This window comes from Dermacentor variabilis, chromosome 8, assembly GCF_050947875.1.
Source record: "Dermacentor variabilis isolate Ectoservices chromosome 8, ASM5094787v1, whole genome shotgun sequence".
NCBI classification, from domain to species: domain Eukaryota; kingdom Metazoa; phylum Arthropoda; class Arachnida; order Ixodida; family Ixodidae; genus Dermacentor; species Dermacentor variabilis.
Window position 1 is genome coordinate 127,045,278 of NC_134575.1, and position 12,802 is coordinate 127,058,079.

General features: G+C 43.9%; 1 protein-coding gene across 1 annotated transcript in view; it reads right to left on the minus strand.

Annotated features, from left to right (window-relative positions):
• LOC142590775 (glutathione hydrolase-like YwrD proenzyme) overlaps positions 1 to 12,802 on the minus strand; it is a 127,294-nt gene that overhangs the window by 33,348 nt on the left and 81,144 nt on the right. The window contains exons 4-5 of the mRNA XM_075703194.1: positions 8,333 to 8,536; positions 6,306 to 6,561 (exon numbers count right to left, since the gene is read on the minus strand). Of these exons, the coding sequence (XP_075559309.1) occupies positions 6,306 to 6,561; positions 8,333 to 8,536 (460 nt within the window). The remainder of the gene's footprint in view (positions 1 to 6,305; positions 6,562 to 8,332; positions 8,537 to 12,802) is intronic.

Sequence of the window (12,802 nt, forward strand, 5' to 3'; positions counted from 1 at the left end):
ACGCAATGATGGTGCAGATTTAGCGGGTCGCTGGCATCAAGACAATGCGCTGCCGCCGAGGTTAGGAAGCTAACGAAAGTGAACAGCTCGGTAGCTGTTCACGAAGCCGTACCGATGGTGACGGTGTCATCGGTGGCGTGTTTTTTTTTTTGTTTTTTTTTGGGGGGGGGGCTTTAATTTCGCTAAATATGCGTTTAAATAACCTCTATAACGCATTCATCGACGAGAGTAGCCGTAAGCGGGGAAATGCTCACTCGCTCACTATCTCTCTCGAACCCACACACAGACACACACACACGGACGGATGGACGGACGCTCGCACGCAAACACGCACACATAGAAACGACACATCTTCGCCTGCATTCACATTCACACACGCCGACTCATGCATACAAGCTCATAAAAGTATCCACGCACGCACACGGCACTGCATGCGCGCACGAACGCGCGTATACTCGCACACGCATACACGCACTCGTGCGCACGCATATTCAAATACGGAAACATACACGCGCCTACATGCAAATGCACGTACACACACACGCTCGCTCAAGGCGTGCACACCCCTATACACTCCTCCTCCTTCCTTGTCGCCTCCAAAAATCATGCGCGTGCAAACAGACTGAATGACACTCACTCTGCAATTACCCTTCAAACTCAGGCTGCATTAAATCGCTTCACGGTTTAAATTTGGCACAGCTTCAAGTCAATGTGCCCTCTGTCAAGAGGGTGCGAAACCATTTGCTCCTGTCATGTGACATTGCTGACAATTCCAGACCCAAACGCTGCCCAAACACTGCCCATGGTCCGAGCGCAGTGAGTTGAAGCTTGATGATACTCGGCCAATATATTTAAACGGAATTTTCTAAAATATTGCCCATTCAGTTACGCATTCGCAATGATGTGAAGTTCCCTAGACTGGTGAAGGTGCAATCATGGTGCAATGTCCAGAATTCCTTAATATGTACGTGCTACAAGCCACGATGGCTTTTTTGTTTTGTCCTTTTTTAACGTGCCACAAAAGCTAGTGTATATTTGTTGTTATGTTTCACAAGGAGTGAAATCTGATAATAAAAGCGATGACTTAGCAAATGAGCAACGCGTGCAAGTTTTTGAAATTAAAACTACAAAATATAATATTTGAAGAGCACTTCTGAAAAGAAAACCAAAACCGAAACCAAATCCACAGTTTTTTGTTTCAGCCATCTGGTGGGAGAACGTTGAACTCAAACCAACGTGTCATCGAAGAAAAAGTTATGCAGCACGGCATGGAGCCACTGACTGCATTACGCTTAACGCTAGGTACGAGTGATCAAACGACTGGGCCATGGCTTCCAGCCAGAGCGCGAGTGATACGCTCGCTTTTTTATAAATACCACGTGAATTTGCACGAGAATGCTTCAAAAATAGCTTTTGGGAAGAGTATTGCACTATGTGTAAAGAGTCCAGATAGGCATCAATCGAAAGCTGAGTCTCCAGACTACATACGCTGTAGTGGCTTTTACGATAGCAGCCGTAGCTTTCTCACAGCGACCGATTTTGTCTCGAAAAGCGATTGCAATTTTTCTTCGTTTCCATAGGCTTCCAATGCAGAATCTTTAACCATTCTGCGAACAAAATTCTAGCTTCCCATTGCGCGATCTCTGCATTTTTCTCGTGTGGATTGTCTTCGAGAACATGTCTGTCTCCTGCCTTATTCATTAGTCAACCTGCACCTTTAATTATTCGCGAAAAACCCGCTCGTTCCATTGAAAACGCGCTGGCTTCGTGCCACGGCCCCTTCGGGCGCTAGTTGGTACGTGTCCAGAAAAGCTGGATTCGAAGTTCCATTTGTACCACAGGACGGACGTGTCCTGTGTTGTCGTTTTTGAACACATAGTGCTATTTGTCCAGAAGTTGGAAACAAATTCACCATCTGATAAGAGATTGATCTCTGTTATCTGTGTACCCAGATGAGGAAACAAATGTCGTCCGAGGAAGTTACACACTGCACCATTGATAACGATAACGTATGTAAACATCTTGCCCCTGTAGGTTACTTCCATCGTTGCCCAACCGAGAACTCGAAGGGGCTGATTTGACTATGTGCGTAGGAGAATGTTGTTCGTCTGAAGCCGTCGTGGGTCATGTGTCCACGTGATTTTGAATGTTGCCTCAACAATGAGAGCGCAGGCTGCACCTTAGTCGACCTCCAAACCCAAGGACTTGCCTTGTATGTAGCTGAATTATGACCTTCCGTGTGCTGTTCGCGTTCCCTAATGAACTGAGTTCGTAAAGCGCCACGTCCGGTGCAAAGACTGTTGTCGAAATTCCTTGTCACCGATTTTCGATGTACTTATTCCTCTTACTTCTTGCCTTTTTCCGCTTCTCTATGCACGTGTTTTCAATGTGTCTACGTTCCTTGCAGTAGTTGCAGTAAGCTGTCTTAAACTTTCAAGTGTCCGGACTATGTTGCTCGTCAAACGCCAAGAGCGTTCATTCTTCTTTTGGGTATATCTACAGGAGCTACGTTGCTTTTCTCTCTTGCAGACGGTTGTGCTGCCTTCGTGAATGTCTTTAAATTCTGACTTCGCGTTTTTCAGATCTTCGAAGGCGTTTCCAGCTCGCAGTTCAAAGTCAAACGCTTTACTGAACGTCAAGTACGTCCTTTTCTGTGAACAATCGTTGCTGGACCTGCTCGTCGTGAAGACGTCACAAACGAAACGATCATGCAATTTTGCGTCACTAGGCAGAATTGTCGGATTCGCAGCTGTGTCGGCGCTGGGTCCAAAATTACAATCAGCTGCTAGTTCCTTAGGCGCTGTTGCATAATCACTGATTGCTTCGCCCTGTAGTTGGTCACGTCGTTGGAACCGTGCCCTCTTGAAGCCTTCAGAAGTTTGTGAATCAAAACGCCTCATGAGCATATCGGCTATGTGCTCGTAGATTACTTGGCTGGGCTGACTGGGTTGCACGAAAGCGCACACAACGTCGTCAGTTTCTTCCCCGCAAAACGTTAGCAGATGAGCACGCTTCTTGGCAGCGTCCGTAATGTAGTTCGTTGCAAAAAAGAATTGAAGCCTCCCATACCACGGTCTCCAAGAGCCGGGGCTGCCACTGAACTCGTGTAGCCGACCACAGTCACGTGTGGTCATGTTGACCTAAGACGTCGGTGAGGCGCCGGTGGGTCCAGAGTCTTCCTCGTGGCCAATAGTTACGTCTCTACAGCTGTTGTCGGCTGCCAACGTTTTACTAGCTCAAGGAAACAGGTACATGGTAGTTGAGGCGTAGTAGCCAGCACTGAAGAGGCGTTCGTTTCGTCAGGCGCGCTCGTGCCAAAACCACCTGTGCCTTCGCACGTCCGCTTCATTCTTGTCTTCTGGCGACACAGAATACCCACAGGTGTACATAGGGCCCCCTATATGTGCATGGGGAAGCGTATTGGTGGGACAACTGAAATTTGGGGTTGGGCCAACTGCAAATTTAGTCGGCCAGCAGAAATTTTGGTGGGCAACATGATATTTGTGGGTCGGTCATCACCAAATTTGGGTTTAGGCCAACTTTAAATTTCGGCTCGGGTGAACTTAAATTTGGGGTTGAGCCACTTGAAATTTGGGGATGGGCGAGGGCTTACACACCTACAATATATCTGTAGCCTGCGAAGCGCTCTAACTGATGCGTGAAGTATAGAGACTTCCTGTGCTTTGGTTGCAAAAGCGACAAAACCAGCCTTCATACCACGGCATTACCGGAGTGGCGCCACCACACTTCTCAAGCTGACGCGTTGTTTGTCGACGGTAGTGGTGGCGCCGCAGTCGCTGACTATTGCAGTTGCAGCTTGGAGAAGGCCATCGTTTTACGGAGCACCAACCGACTAGCGTGCGTGTCGCACTGTAAACTGGCTATCAATTTGATTGCTCCGGTTTTTGGTAGAAACCCTCAATAATTTCTTACTGCGAAGCGGTTATTGCAAACAAAAGCATTCAAAACGTTATATGCCGGTATTTCAGTTCTTCAAGAAACACTAGATCAATCACGAAGAATTTTTTCAGGCATATGGGTTGTTTTAGGGGCACATTATGCAATGCGACTATGTCTTAGGCATTTCTTCGAGGTAACATCAGCCAAGCTGTTCAACGAAAAAATTAATACGAAGAACACGGCTCAATATACAATTACGAGACCTGCGGCGGCCGGTCGACGGACCTAGGTTTTCGAAACCGTAGGTTCTATATGCCGTCTTTCTTTAAAACATTTTTTTCTTCATTGAACAACTTGCCTAACATTAACTCAATCCTCTTTCTGGGCTTGGTTAGATGTTTTCATTTCCGCAATCGGTGTTTAGCTTTACATGCCATTTACATTTATCATATGCACAAACATCAAAGAAAGCTTTACCGCAGACCAATTTTCACACACTTATTAAGGAACTCTGACAATGCAAATCTCAGAATGACAGCTAGAGACTGTAAATAAAGGTTAGCTCAGCTATATGCTGTACAGCTGCATTTTTCATGCTTTTTGATCGGACGTCCAGCGGAAGTGTAAGAAGGCCTTCTGCCGTGAAATTCCACACACAGTTTTTCAGCAAGAACGTTTATACAAGGAAGAGGCTTTTTACACCTTAGTGCTTGACATTTTTGGTTGACATTTCCTCGTGGATAACCGGCCTTAGAGTGAAGTCCGTGCCCTAATGCTTAGAGCGGGAAACTGTTGGGCTGCGGAACCAAAATTGCAACCCACCTCTGAACAATGGAACATTTGAAGAATTTTTCAAACTTTGAAAGTTGACTTCCTACGGCATATTGCCAAATATACCTGCGTTGAAACTCCGTGAGGGCTTCTTCTGTCGCGTGCTGAATAATATGGACACAGCTAGAAGTCAAAAGGTAAGCATGTGCGATAAATTATTGTTATTCTCTTGTCGCTACGGCAGCTTGTGCCACGTTTTATACCCTAAGTTTTATTCATCAATTTTACAGCCAACGCCCATTATCTCGGTAGTTTTATTTTTAAACATGTCATAAATTTTCGGAAAAGGATTGCATTCGAACAATTTCCTTTAATTTCAATAGTTTCTCTACTGATTCCAACCAAGCTCCAATTATATACACTCTTCTCCGTCCTTGTTGGTGCCGTGATTCTGTCGCGGTACCCATGCTCCTAGCGCAGGCCTCTCGCGGCGTGTTGGTTCATGTCGACCTGAGATAGGTTTAGTGGGTTACTGGCACAAGATGATATCAAGCCCTTCTTGTCAAGATCAACTGTGAGCTGTTCAGAGGGTCCACGATGGCGCCATAAGGCTCGGCCTGACGGTGCCGACGTGGACGCGCCCTCGGTCTGAAAAGACCGGGCTACAGGACTCTAATCAAGTTTCGTGCATGAATGAAAGAATTAATGAACTATTCATTATAACGCTTTGCTCTGATGGCTGTGCAGCAGAGCCAGGGCCATATCCCATGTTGCTTAATTGGCTTTAAAGCTTTGTGTACATGCATTAGCATTCCTACTGAGAAGCTGGGTACAAGTAGTGGTCCTAAAGCAATAGGAAATTATATTACTGCTGCAATTACTGAGGCCTCTCCATCTGTCTCATCTTGCGCACCATTAATATTCGACACCTGCAAGGCATTCCTCATCGGGCCAGCGTTAAGAGACGCATAGCCGCGGCCTTGATAATCGTTCGGCTGTGCAGCTTCAGATGCCTTGCGTGCTGCATTGCGCCACCATTTTGAATCAATGACTTGCTAGAGCACCTTCTAGATGCCTAAATGAAAGTTAAACGTTGTTATCTCCTAAAGGTCGGTGTGCTTCGAGGAACACTGACAGTGTTTAATACAAAAGCCTTTCTTTGCCTAGACCCACTAGGACGCGCCTTTTTCGCTTTCTTGTCTCTGCTACGAGTTGCACGTAACGTTGTTTTTGTGTGTGTTGCGAGTGTGTGCGGTGCTCTGAATTCTCACACCGAGTGTCGCAGCAATTGAGTTGGGTCCTAGAAAAAGGTCCCCCCCCCTCCCTTTCTTTTAGCGGAAGAGATTCAAGAATGGAAGCGTTGGCGCGCTGCACTGAAAGGTATCCGGATGCCACACTAGCCAAGGCATCAGGAAACTGCAATTACAACGATCGTTAGAGGTATAACATAAAAAAGACGCGCTTGAAATAGCTGAAGAAAGCCGTTACTATAAATATAGTGAGGTTTGCTTAGCGAAATGCTTCCGCGCTAGCTTAGATAATTATGGCAATTGTCTTCTGCTTATTTGTTCATAGCGTCTGCCTATTGGTGGAAGGAGTTGCGCGCTCGCTGCTTCAGATTTACAAAATCGTACCTTTCAGATCGAACCTGTTCAGTATGTTAAGGGCCTCTAAAAGCACGGCACCCTGTGTCGGAAGGGTCGTCGTATGCACTGCGACCTCTCCTCGGTACGTGGTAGACGCAGGTTCCGTCTCAAGGGGCTCAGTAGACTCCATGTGATCAGAAAGGTCTTCGATGGAAAGAACACCACCCGCTCGACGAACAGCGTCCACGATTCCTTCAGCCACGCATCCCTTGTATACCACCTCGGGTCCCTCGTGGCCTAGTCTCTGCGAAGTACCGGTGTAATATTGATTTCTGAAACAACAATCCATGATGAAAATTCACAGAGCGTGGTGTTCCTTCCCCGCATTGGTAAAGATAAGAACAAGACTGCCGCTCGTAATTTCGCAACGGCGAAAATATGTATTGCTTCTGAATGGGCAAGTCTTCAGCGTATGTTTGATGCTGTTCCTATTGATTCGTTTGATTGTATTGCGGCAGCTTTTTCAGCAGGACCGCAAAGTCGTGTCTAGAGAGTTGATGGGTCCAATACACAAGTGGGTGACATCATACCGTATAGTGCCAAGGCAGACAAGTTAGCACTACCGTGCAGACAGGGAATAGAATGCGCAATATTGCAGAAACCTAATGTAAAAAAATTGCAGACATCTTGCAAAGCAGCAAGTGTTCTGCCACATTTTGCGTCTCAACCCTGTTTTGTAAAGTCTTTAGTCAATGCTTGGGGCAAGCCTCAGCCAAAGCTAATTCGTCATTACGTTCATCAAGTAGCGCTTAACAAACATCTGCAGGACCCTCTTTTGATTTGTCATAATTATTCTTCGTTTTTCGACCGCAACACCTCTAATAGAATGCAACCTGTGAATTGCATCGCCATAATTTTGACCGCATCAGTAGGCATTCACTGGAAGAGCCGATTCTCTGTTGCCAAATGAATTTGGCGTCCTATGTTAGGCATACTTCATCTATTAGGGCTTCTCTGAGCATTCCCACTTGCCTAGCTTGTACACTCTTTCACTTCGCGAACAATTGCGAGGGGCATATTTATTTTCCTTCATCTTTGAAATGGCTTTCGCAATGCCCTTCGCGCGGTGTTCGCAATTTCATCTACGCGCAAAGTTAGAGGAACAGCCGATTCATTTTTCTTACAGTGATTATTATTTACATGTGGAGCATTTGGCCCCGTCCGATGAAGACTAAGTTCCAAGGATGGTTTATATGATTGGCATAGCTCAGTGAATGTGCAGTCTTTGATACACTCCGCGAATAAATGTTTACCTATACCAGAATGAAATTGCAGAGTGCATACGTCAACATTATTGCGCCGGGAATCACTGCTTATTTGATATGCCACAGGAATGAGATTTGCTTGTTCATGTGCAGTGATATCAAACATAATATCAGTTTGATACATTTACCGGTAATGTGCTACTTCGCTGTAACGCGACTCAGATGCGCCACTGAGGCTACATAAGTTGTATCCAACCTCTACAGGAGACAGTGCAATTCCATGGCCCCTCGCAAAGGCAGACCTAGCTGTCTCATTGAATCCCAAGTCCTGCTCGCCAATCGCTGCACACACGCGGTAAAAGAGGGAACCTAAAACGTTATTAACTAGTCCTGACTTTTTTATATTTAAGGCTTAAATACGTTCATCAAACACGAACATCACATACGTTCGCATACTTCCCTTTTTTGTATATATGGGGGAAGCACAGGATGTTAGAACGTAGAAGCACTGAAATATGAAGCTGCAGCAGCTTCAAAAATTTGTCGAAACAGACTCAACAATATCACTTACACTGTCAAAAGAGCAGAAACGTAGGCCACCTAACAGATACAAAGAAGCACTATTTAGGAAGCCATAACATCGTAAGGTGATATTGGAGCGATACAAGTAGCATTCACAGATAAAAAATGAAATACTACGCAGAACACAACGCTAATAATCGCAAGTAACACCACGGCCCCGATATATTGTGTACCTGATCAAGGAATTAAAGAAGGAAAAAAATAAGGCGCTGACTTCTGTGTACTTGCCTTAAAAAGCCTTGCCAGTGGCCTGTTCACCATTATCTGACCAAGCGGGGGCAAACTGTTGTCCCTGTTGAGGAAATACCGGCCACCGGGTAATCGTTTCAGACGGCTGTGCATGGTCTGCCACATGTCCTGGTTGACATGATCCATAGGGAATCCGTTCTCGGCGTAGCTTACTGCCGGCGCTAGTAGCTCCGACATGCTCAGCTGCGTGATACAGGCACCAGCAAAAAGTACGATTGCTTTGATACACAGCGCAATACTTTCTACAGGTCAAAATGTCTACGTCAATGTTTACAAGTACGTAGCATTACGAACTGAATTTGTTTGAAGAGAGCTTGCCATACGCGACTAACAGCCATAGTTGCCAACACTTCAATATCATAACTGCAATCAACGCCTTCATATTACGGACATCAGTTACTTTGCATTGATGCACACTATTTTTGTTGTTATAAGAGAAGACCGCTTCTTGTTTAAACTATATTGGTAAACTTTTTAGGCTTAAGGCTCACAAGAAATATGGAGACGTACAATACAGCATGTTGCACTGAAATGTTCTCTAGCCAGATATTGTGGGATAAGATTACTGGTACCACTTTGGAGGCACATGGATCCCTGTTGATCTCTTTCTGCCTTTTTTATATCTCATTGTGCATCAAAAAGACGGGCATCAAAAAGGCCGGCTAGGTCGAGAGGCAATGAAACTGATTCATGACTAAGTATGCAGACAACATACTCAATGAATTTTTATTTTAAATTGGGTGAAAAATTAATAATTGGCTCACGTTTATGATCAGTTGCTATCCAGGATGAATCGTAGCTTCACGTTGGCGTTGTGGTGGCACCACAGATTCTTTTAAGGAAGGTAGGTAGGTATAGAAACAGGGCTGTAGGAGTACTCCTTCAAAGTCAGGTATCTCTCTGAATAGAACAATTTATTCAAGAGCTCTCTCAAATACAGCAACTTTTGCTAGAATATTACGCATACGAACAAACATACATGTATAAACTTGCCCAAATTCTTGATATCCGAAATATCTGTTATAGTGGACCGGGCTTTTTTCTGTGTTATAATTTAACATACGTAGAAAAAAAACTTAAATTTTATTTCTTGTAAGCAATATTCGCTTATTCGGAAAGTGGCAGAAGACTTTCCACAAGGCACAGCTACGCCCGAATGGCAGCTTGCCCATAGACGCCACTGCCATGAGTTTTAAGTTGTAGCCATATATAGAATGTCTCATTTCATTAGTTTAAATGCGATTTACCGCCAAAACCGGCCTATGGCCAGAATAAATGATGTAGAAAGAATTATTAAAAGTTCCAAACGCTTAAATATTCAATGGCAGCCGAAATTTCATTCAATGCCAATCAGCGATGTTTTAGATTCAATGCATCTAAGCATTCTATGGTACGCGTAACGACATAGACATGTTCGAACATAAAAATATTGAGGTCGTTTCGAATGCGAATTTTAGAGAAAATAGAAGAATAATCTTCGAATATGAGAATTTATGAATTTGACTAAAAGCTCAATATTTGAGCTCTGTTGAGTCTGTCCTTAAGCAAAGGCTTGCTTACGTTATTTGACACACATGCATCTGTTAAAAACAGTACATCATGAACAATCCTACCTGTGCTAATTTGTTTCTTTACTCGCTTTCATTGCGTTAAATTTATAATTTCTTTAATTCAATTAGTAAGTACAAGTAGTTTTCGCTGTGTTGTCCGTGGTGTGCTTGTTTGTCGGCTTGGTACGATATGATAATAAAAATTGGACCCCCCGGGTAAGTCGCCTTCTTCTCGTTGGATTATACACGGAACACCAGGGCGACGAGGACGTTGATTGCGGAAATGCTTCTGTAGCATCTGTATAATTTTTTCGAAATGAAAATTCGTGGTGCATCAATCGTTTGGAGGTGGTTGACGACGCTTTTGTGATTAGTAATCTAACTCATTATGGACGTGCAATTGGTTGTGTTATTGTAACGCGGTATCACGAGGCAGAGCTAAGAAAGACGTTAAGACTTGGATGTAAGCTCTGATATATTCGGCTGCCGACAAAAGAAAAGTTAAGACTTGGACACAGGCTTTAGACGATCCGGCCAACCTTGTCGAGGTCTGTCGCTTACCGTTTCTGTGCACGTCTTGCAGAGTAACCTAATGACAATGTCTTTTATATCTTACGATGAGTATTTTGAAGTGCATATACCACACGGTACACAGTTACACAAGGGACCGTGAAACATTTTATTGAAGAGTGGTACATTCCCGTCGGCACTTACCGAGTCATCCAAGCTGTAGTGAAAGAGCTTCATTGAACAGAGACTCATACCTTGCGTCACATACCATGTGACCGTAGTTGGTATACAAGACACGCTATAAAGAGTGTCGCATGCCCAGTGTCTCACACCCATTGACACATGTTGGTCCGATAGTTGGTTTTGAACACGGTTGCCATGCTCAATGCATTCGACCATAAAGTACAGATTGTATCAAGTCGACTAAGTGTCCTAAATGACGGACAGACAGAAAGGTGTGCACAAAGACCAATAGATAGACAGACAGGTATACCTCAAACTGTATGAAGTTTCCAAAGAATAGTAAGCTTATTGCAAGCGTTTTAGCAGCACCACATAAACCGCACGGCTCTTTTATGTACTGCTAGTTACTTGGTAATATCGCGCTTTCTAATTGAATCCCAGAAAAGGATGCATTCTTCATGTTTGGCAGCCTAAGGGTCTTCTTTGTTCGAAGCTTTGTCGACTTATGCACATTATACGCGCTGTAGGTGCCAGAAATATTTAAGCCATTTTTATGTTATGTCATTGTGTCAATCATTATTTTGGGTGACTAAATGTAAAGAAAACCTGATGCAGATCAAACCTGCATGCTGTATTCTATGTGAAGTGAAGCGCTTAATCAACTGTCCTAAATTTGCCCATTTACCTCCTTTATCATTTGCGCACGGGAAACTGGCTCGCATGCACTTTTGTGCACCCGTGCTACGCAAATATTCCGTATTCTACATTAGCTTGTATTTCTTCATCTTTTACTATTTCTCAAAACGACCCCGTCGTTTATTAGCGAATTGATCGTTGTATGTGCCGCCGCAGTAAATTATAATCATGTTCAGCAAGCAACGATCATCCCGAAGAGCTAGTTGGTAGCAGTATATGTATCGCCCGCTTCTTGGCCGATCCCTCTTTGTGGTTATGTGCCAAATTGTGGAAATCGTCATCGTAATCAACGCCTGGAGATGGTACTTCACCGATCCATCGTTGTCTATAGGTGTCCTATTATAGGAATCCTAATTACCAGCATACCACGCTCAAATCAAAGATCTTCCGTGTCGGGTATGTGCGATATTATGGTAATATTCCTTATAATCAACACGTGACAAACTACAGAAAGAGAAAGTAGGAGTTGGCACTGGAGAAGTGCGCATGCGAGTGTCACTCAATGGTTTGAGCATGGTGCTGCTGCGCTGGTGGGTTGAGGTCCCAATTCGGTCGCGAAACGCACTTCTTTTTTACAAATGATAAGGAATCTACTCAGTGAGAAGCCAAACGAGCGAATGACCGACCGAGGCAAAACCTTACGATAGCAGGCAAAAAACTGTGCTTTGTTTTAAGGGAACAGAGGTTACAGATCCCCTTCAGCTCCTTTATCAGACCGCACTCATATCCCAACTCTTCGTCGGATGGCTCCTGCAGAGAAGCTACATGTATCAGATTTATAATAGTCGCCGCCCCCAATGGTATTTACAACTACAAATGACATGAATAAATAAGAGTTCATGTGTCCCCAGCGATACTGTCCAATCACAATTTATATAGGTTGGCAAATAATGGTCCCGAGAAATATCTAAACAGAAAGCGGACGCAATCGCTATGTACCAGCATGTGCTAAATCCAAAATAATTTTTTGTCTAAGCAAGCTTTTTTTCTTACCAGTGATCATGGTATTAAACACATTGTGTTGCGAAAGTGCTGGCACTGTTCAAATAAGATTGTATTCAAGCAGCAAACGCTTGCCAAAGCAATACTTATAGAATAATAGTAGACAAGCATATTAACTGCACAATTAACAAGGCTTTCCACACGAAGTAAACCAAATATGTTTTTGGTAATTGGTGCGTACAAATAGCTTATTTGCTACGCAACTTATAACCACAACAGGCTTAGCTTCAATAAAAGGGATTTTGGGATTGGGAAACCAGGTTACGGTCCACGTCGGGGTTTATCTCCGCGGGTAGAGATGAAGAATGGACGTGTACTGGCATCCCTTTCTTAATGTGTCATCGTAGCGTCGTTATATATATATATATATATATATATATATATATATATATATATATATATATATATATATAAATGCTTAAAATTATGTTTTTCTCCTATATGAATGTAGCGGCGCGGCATTAACTACAGATACTATTTTTTCACTGCTCATCTACAGTGCTACGAA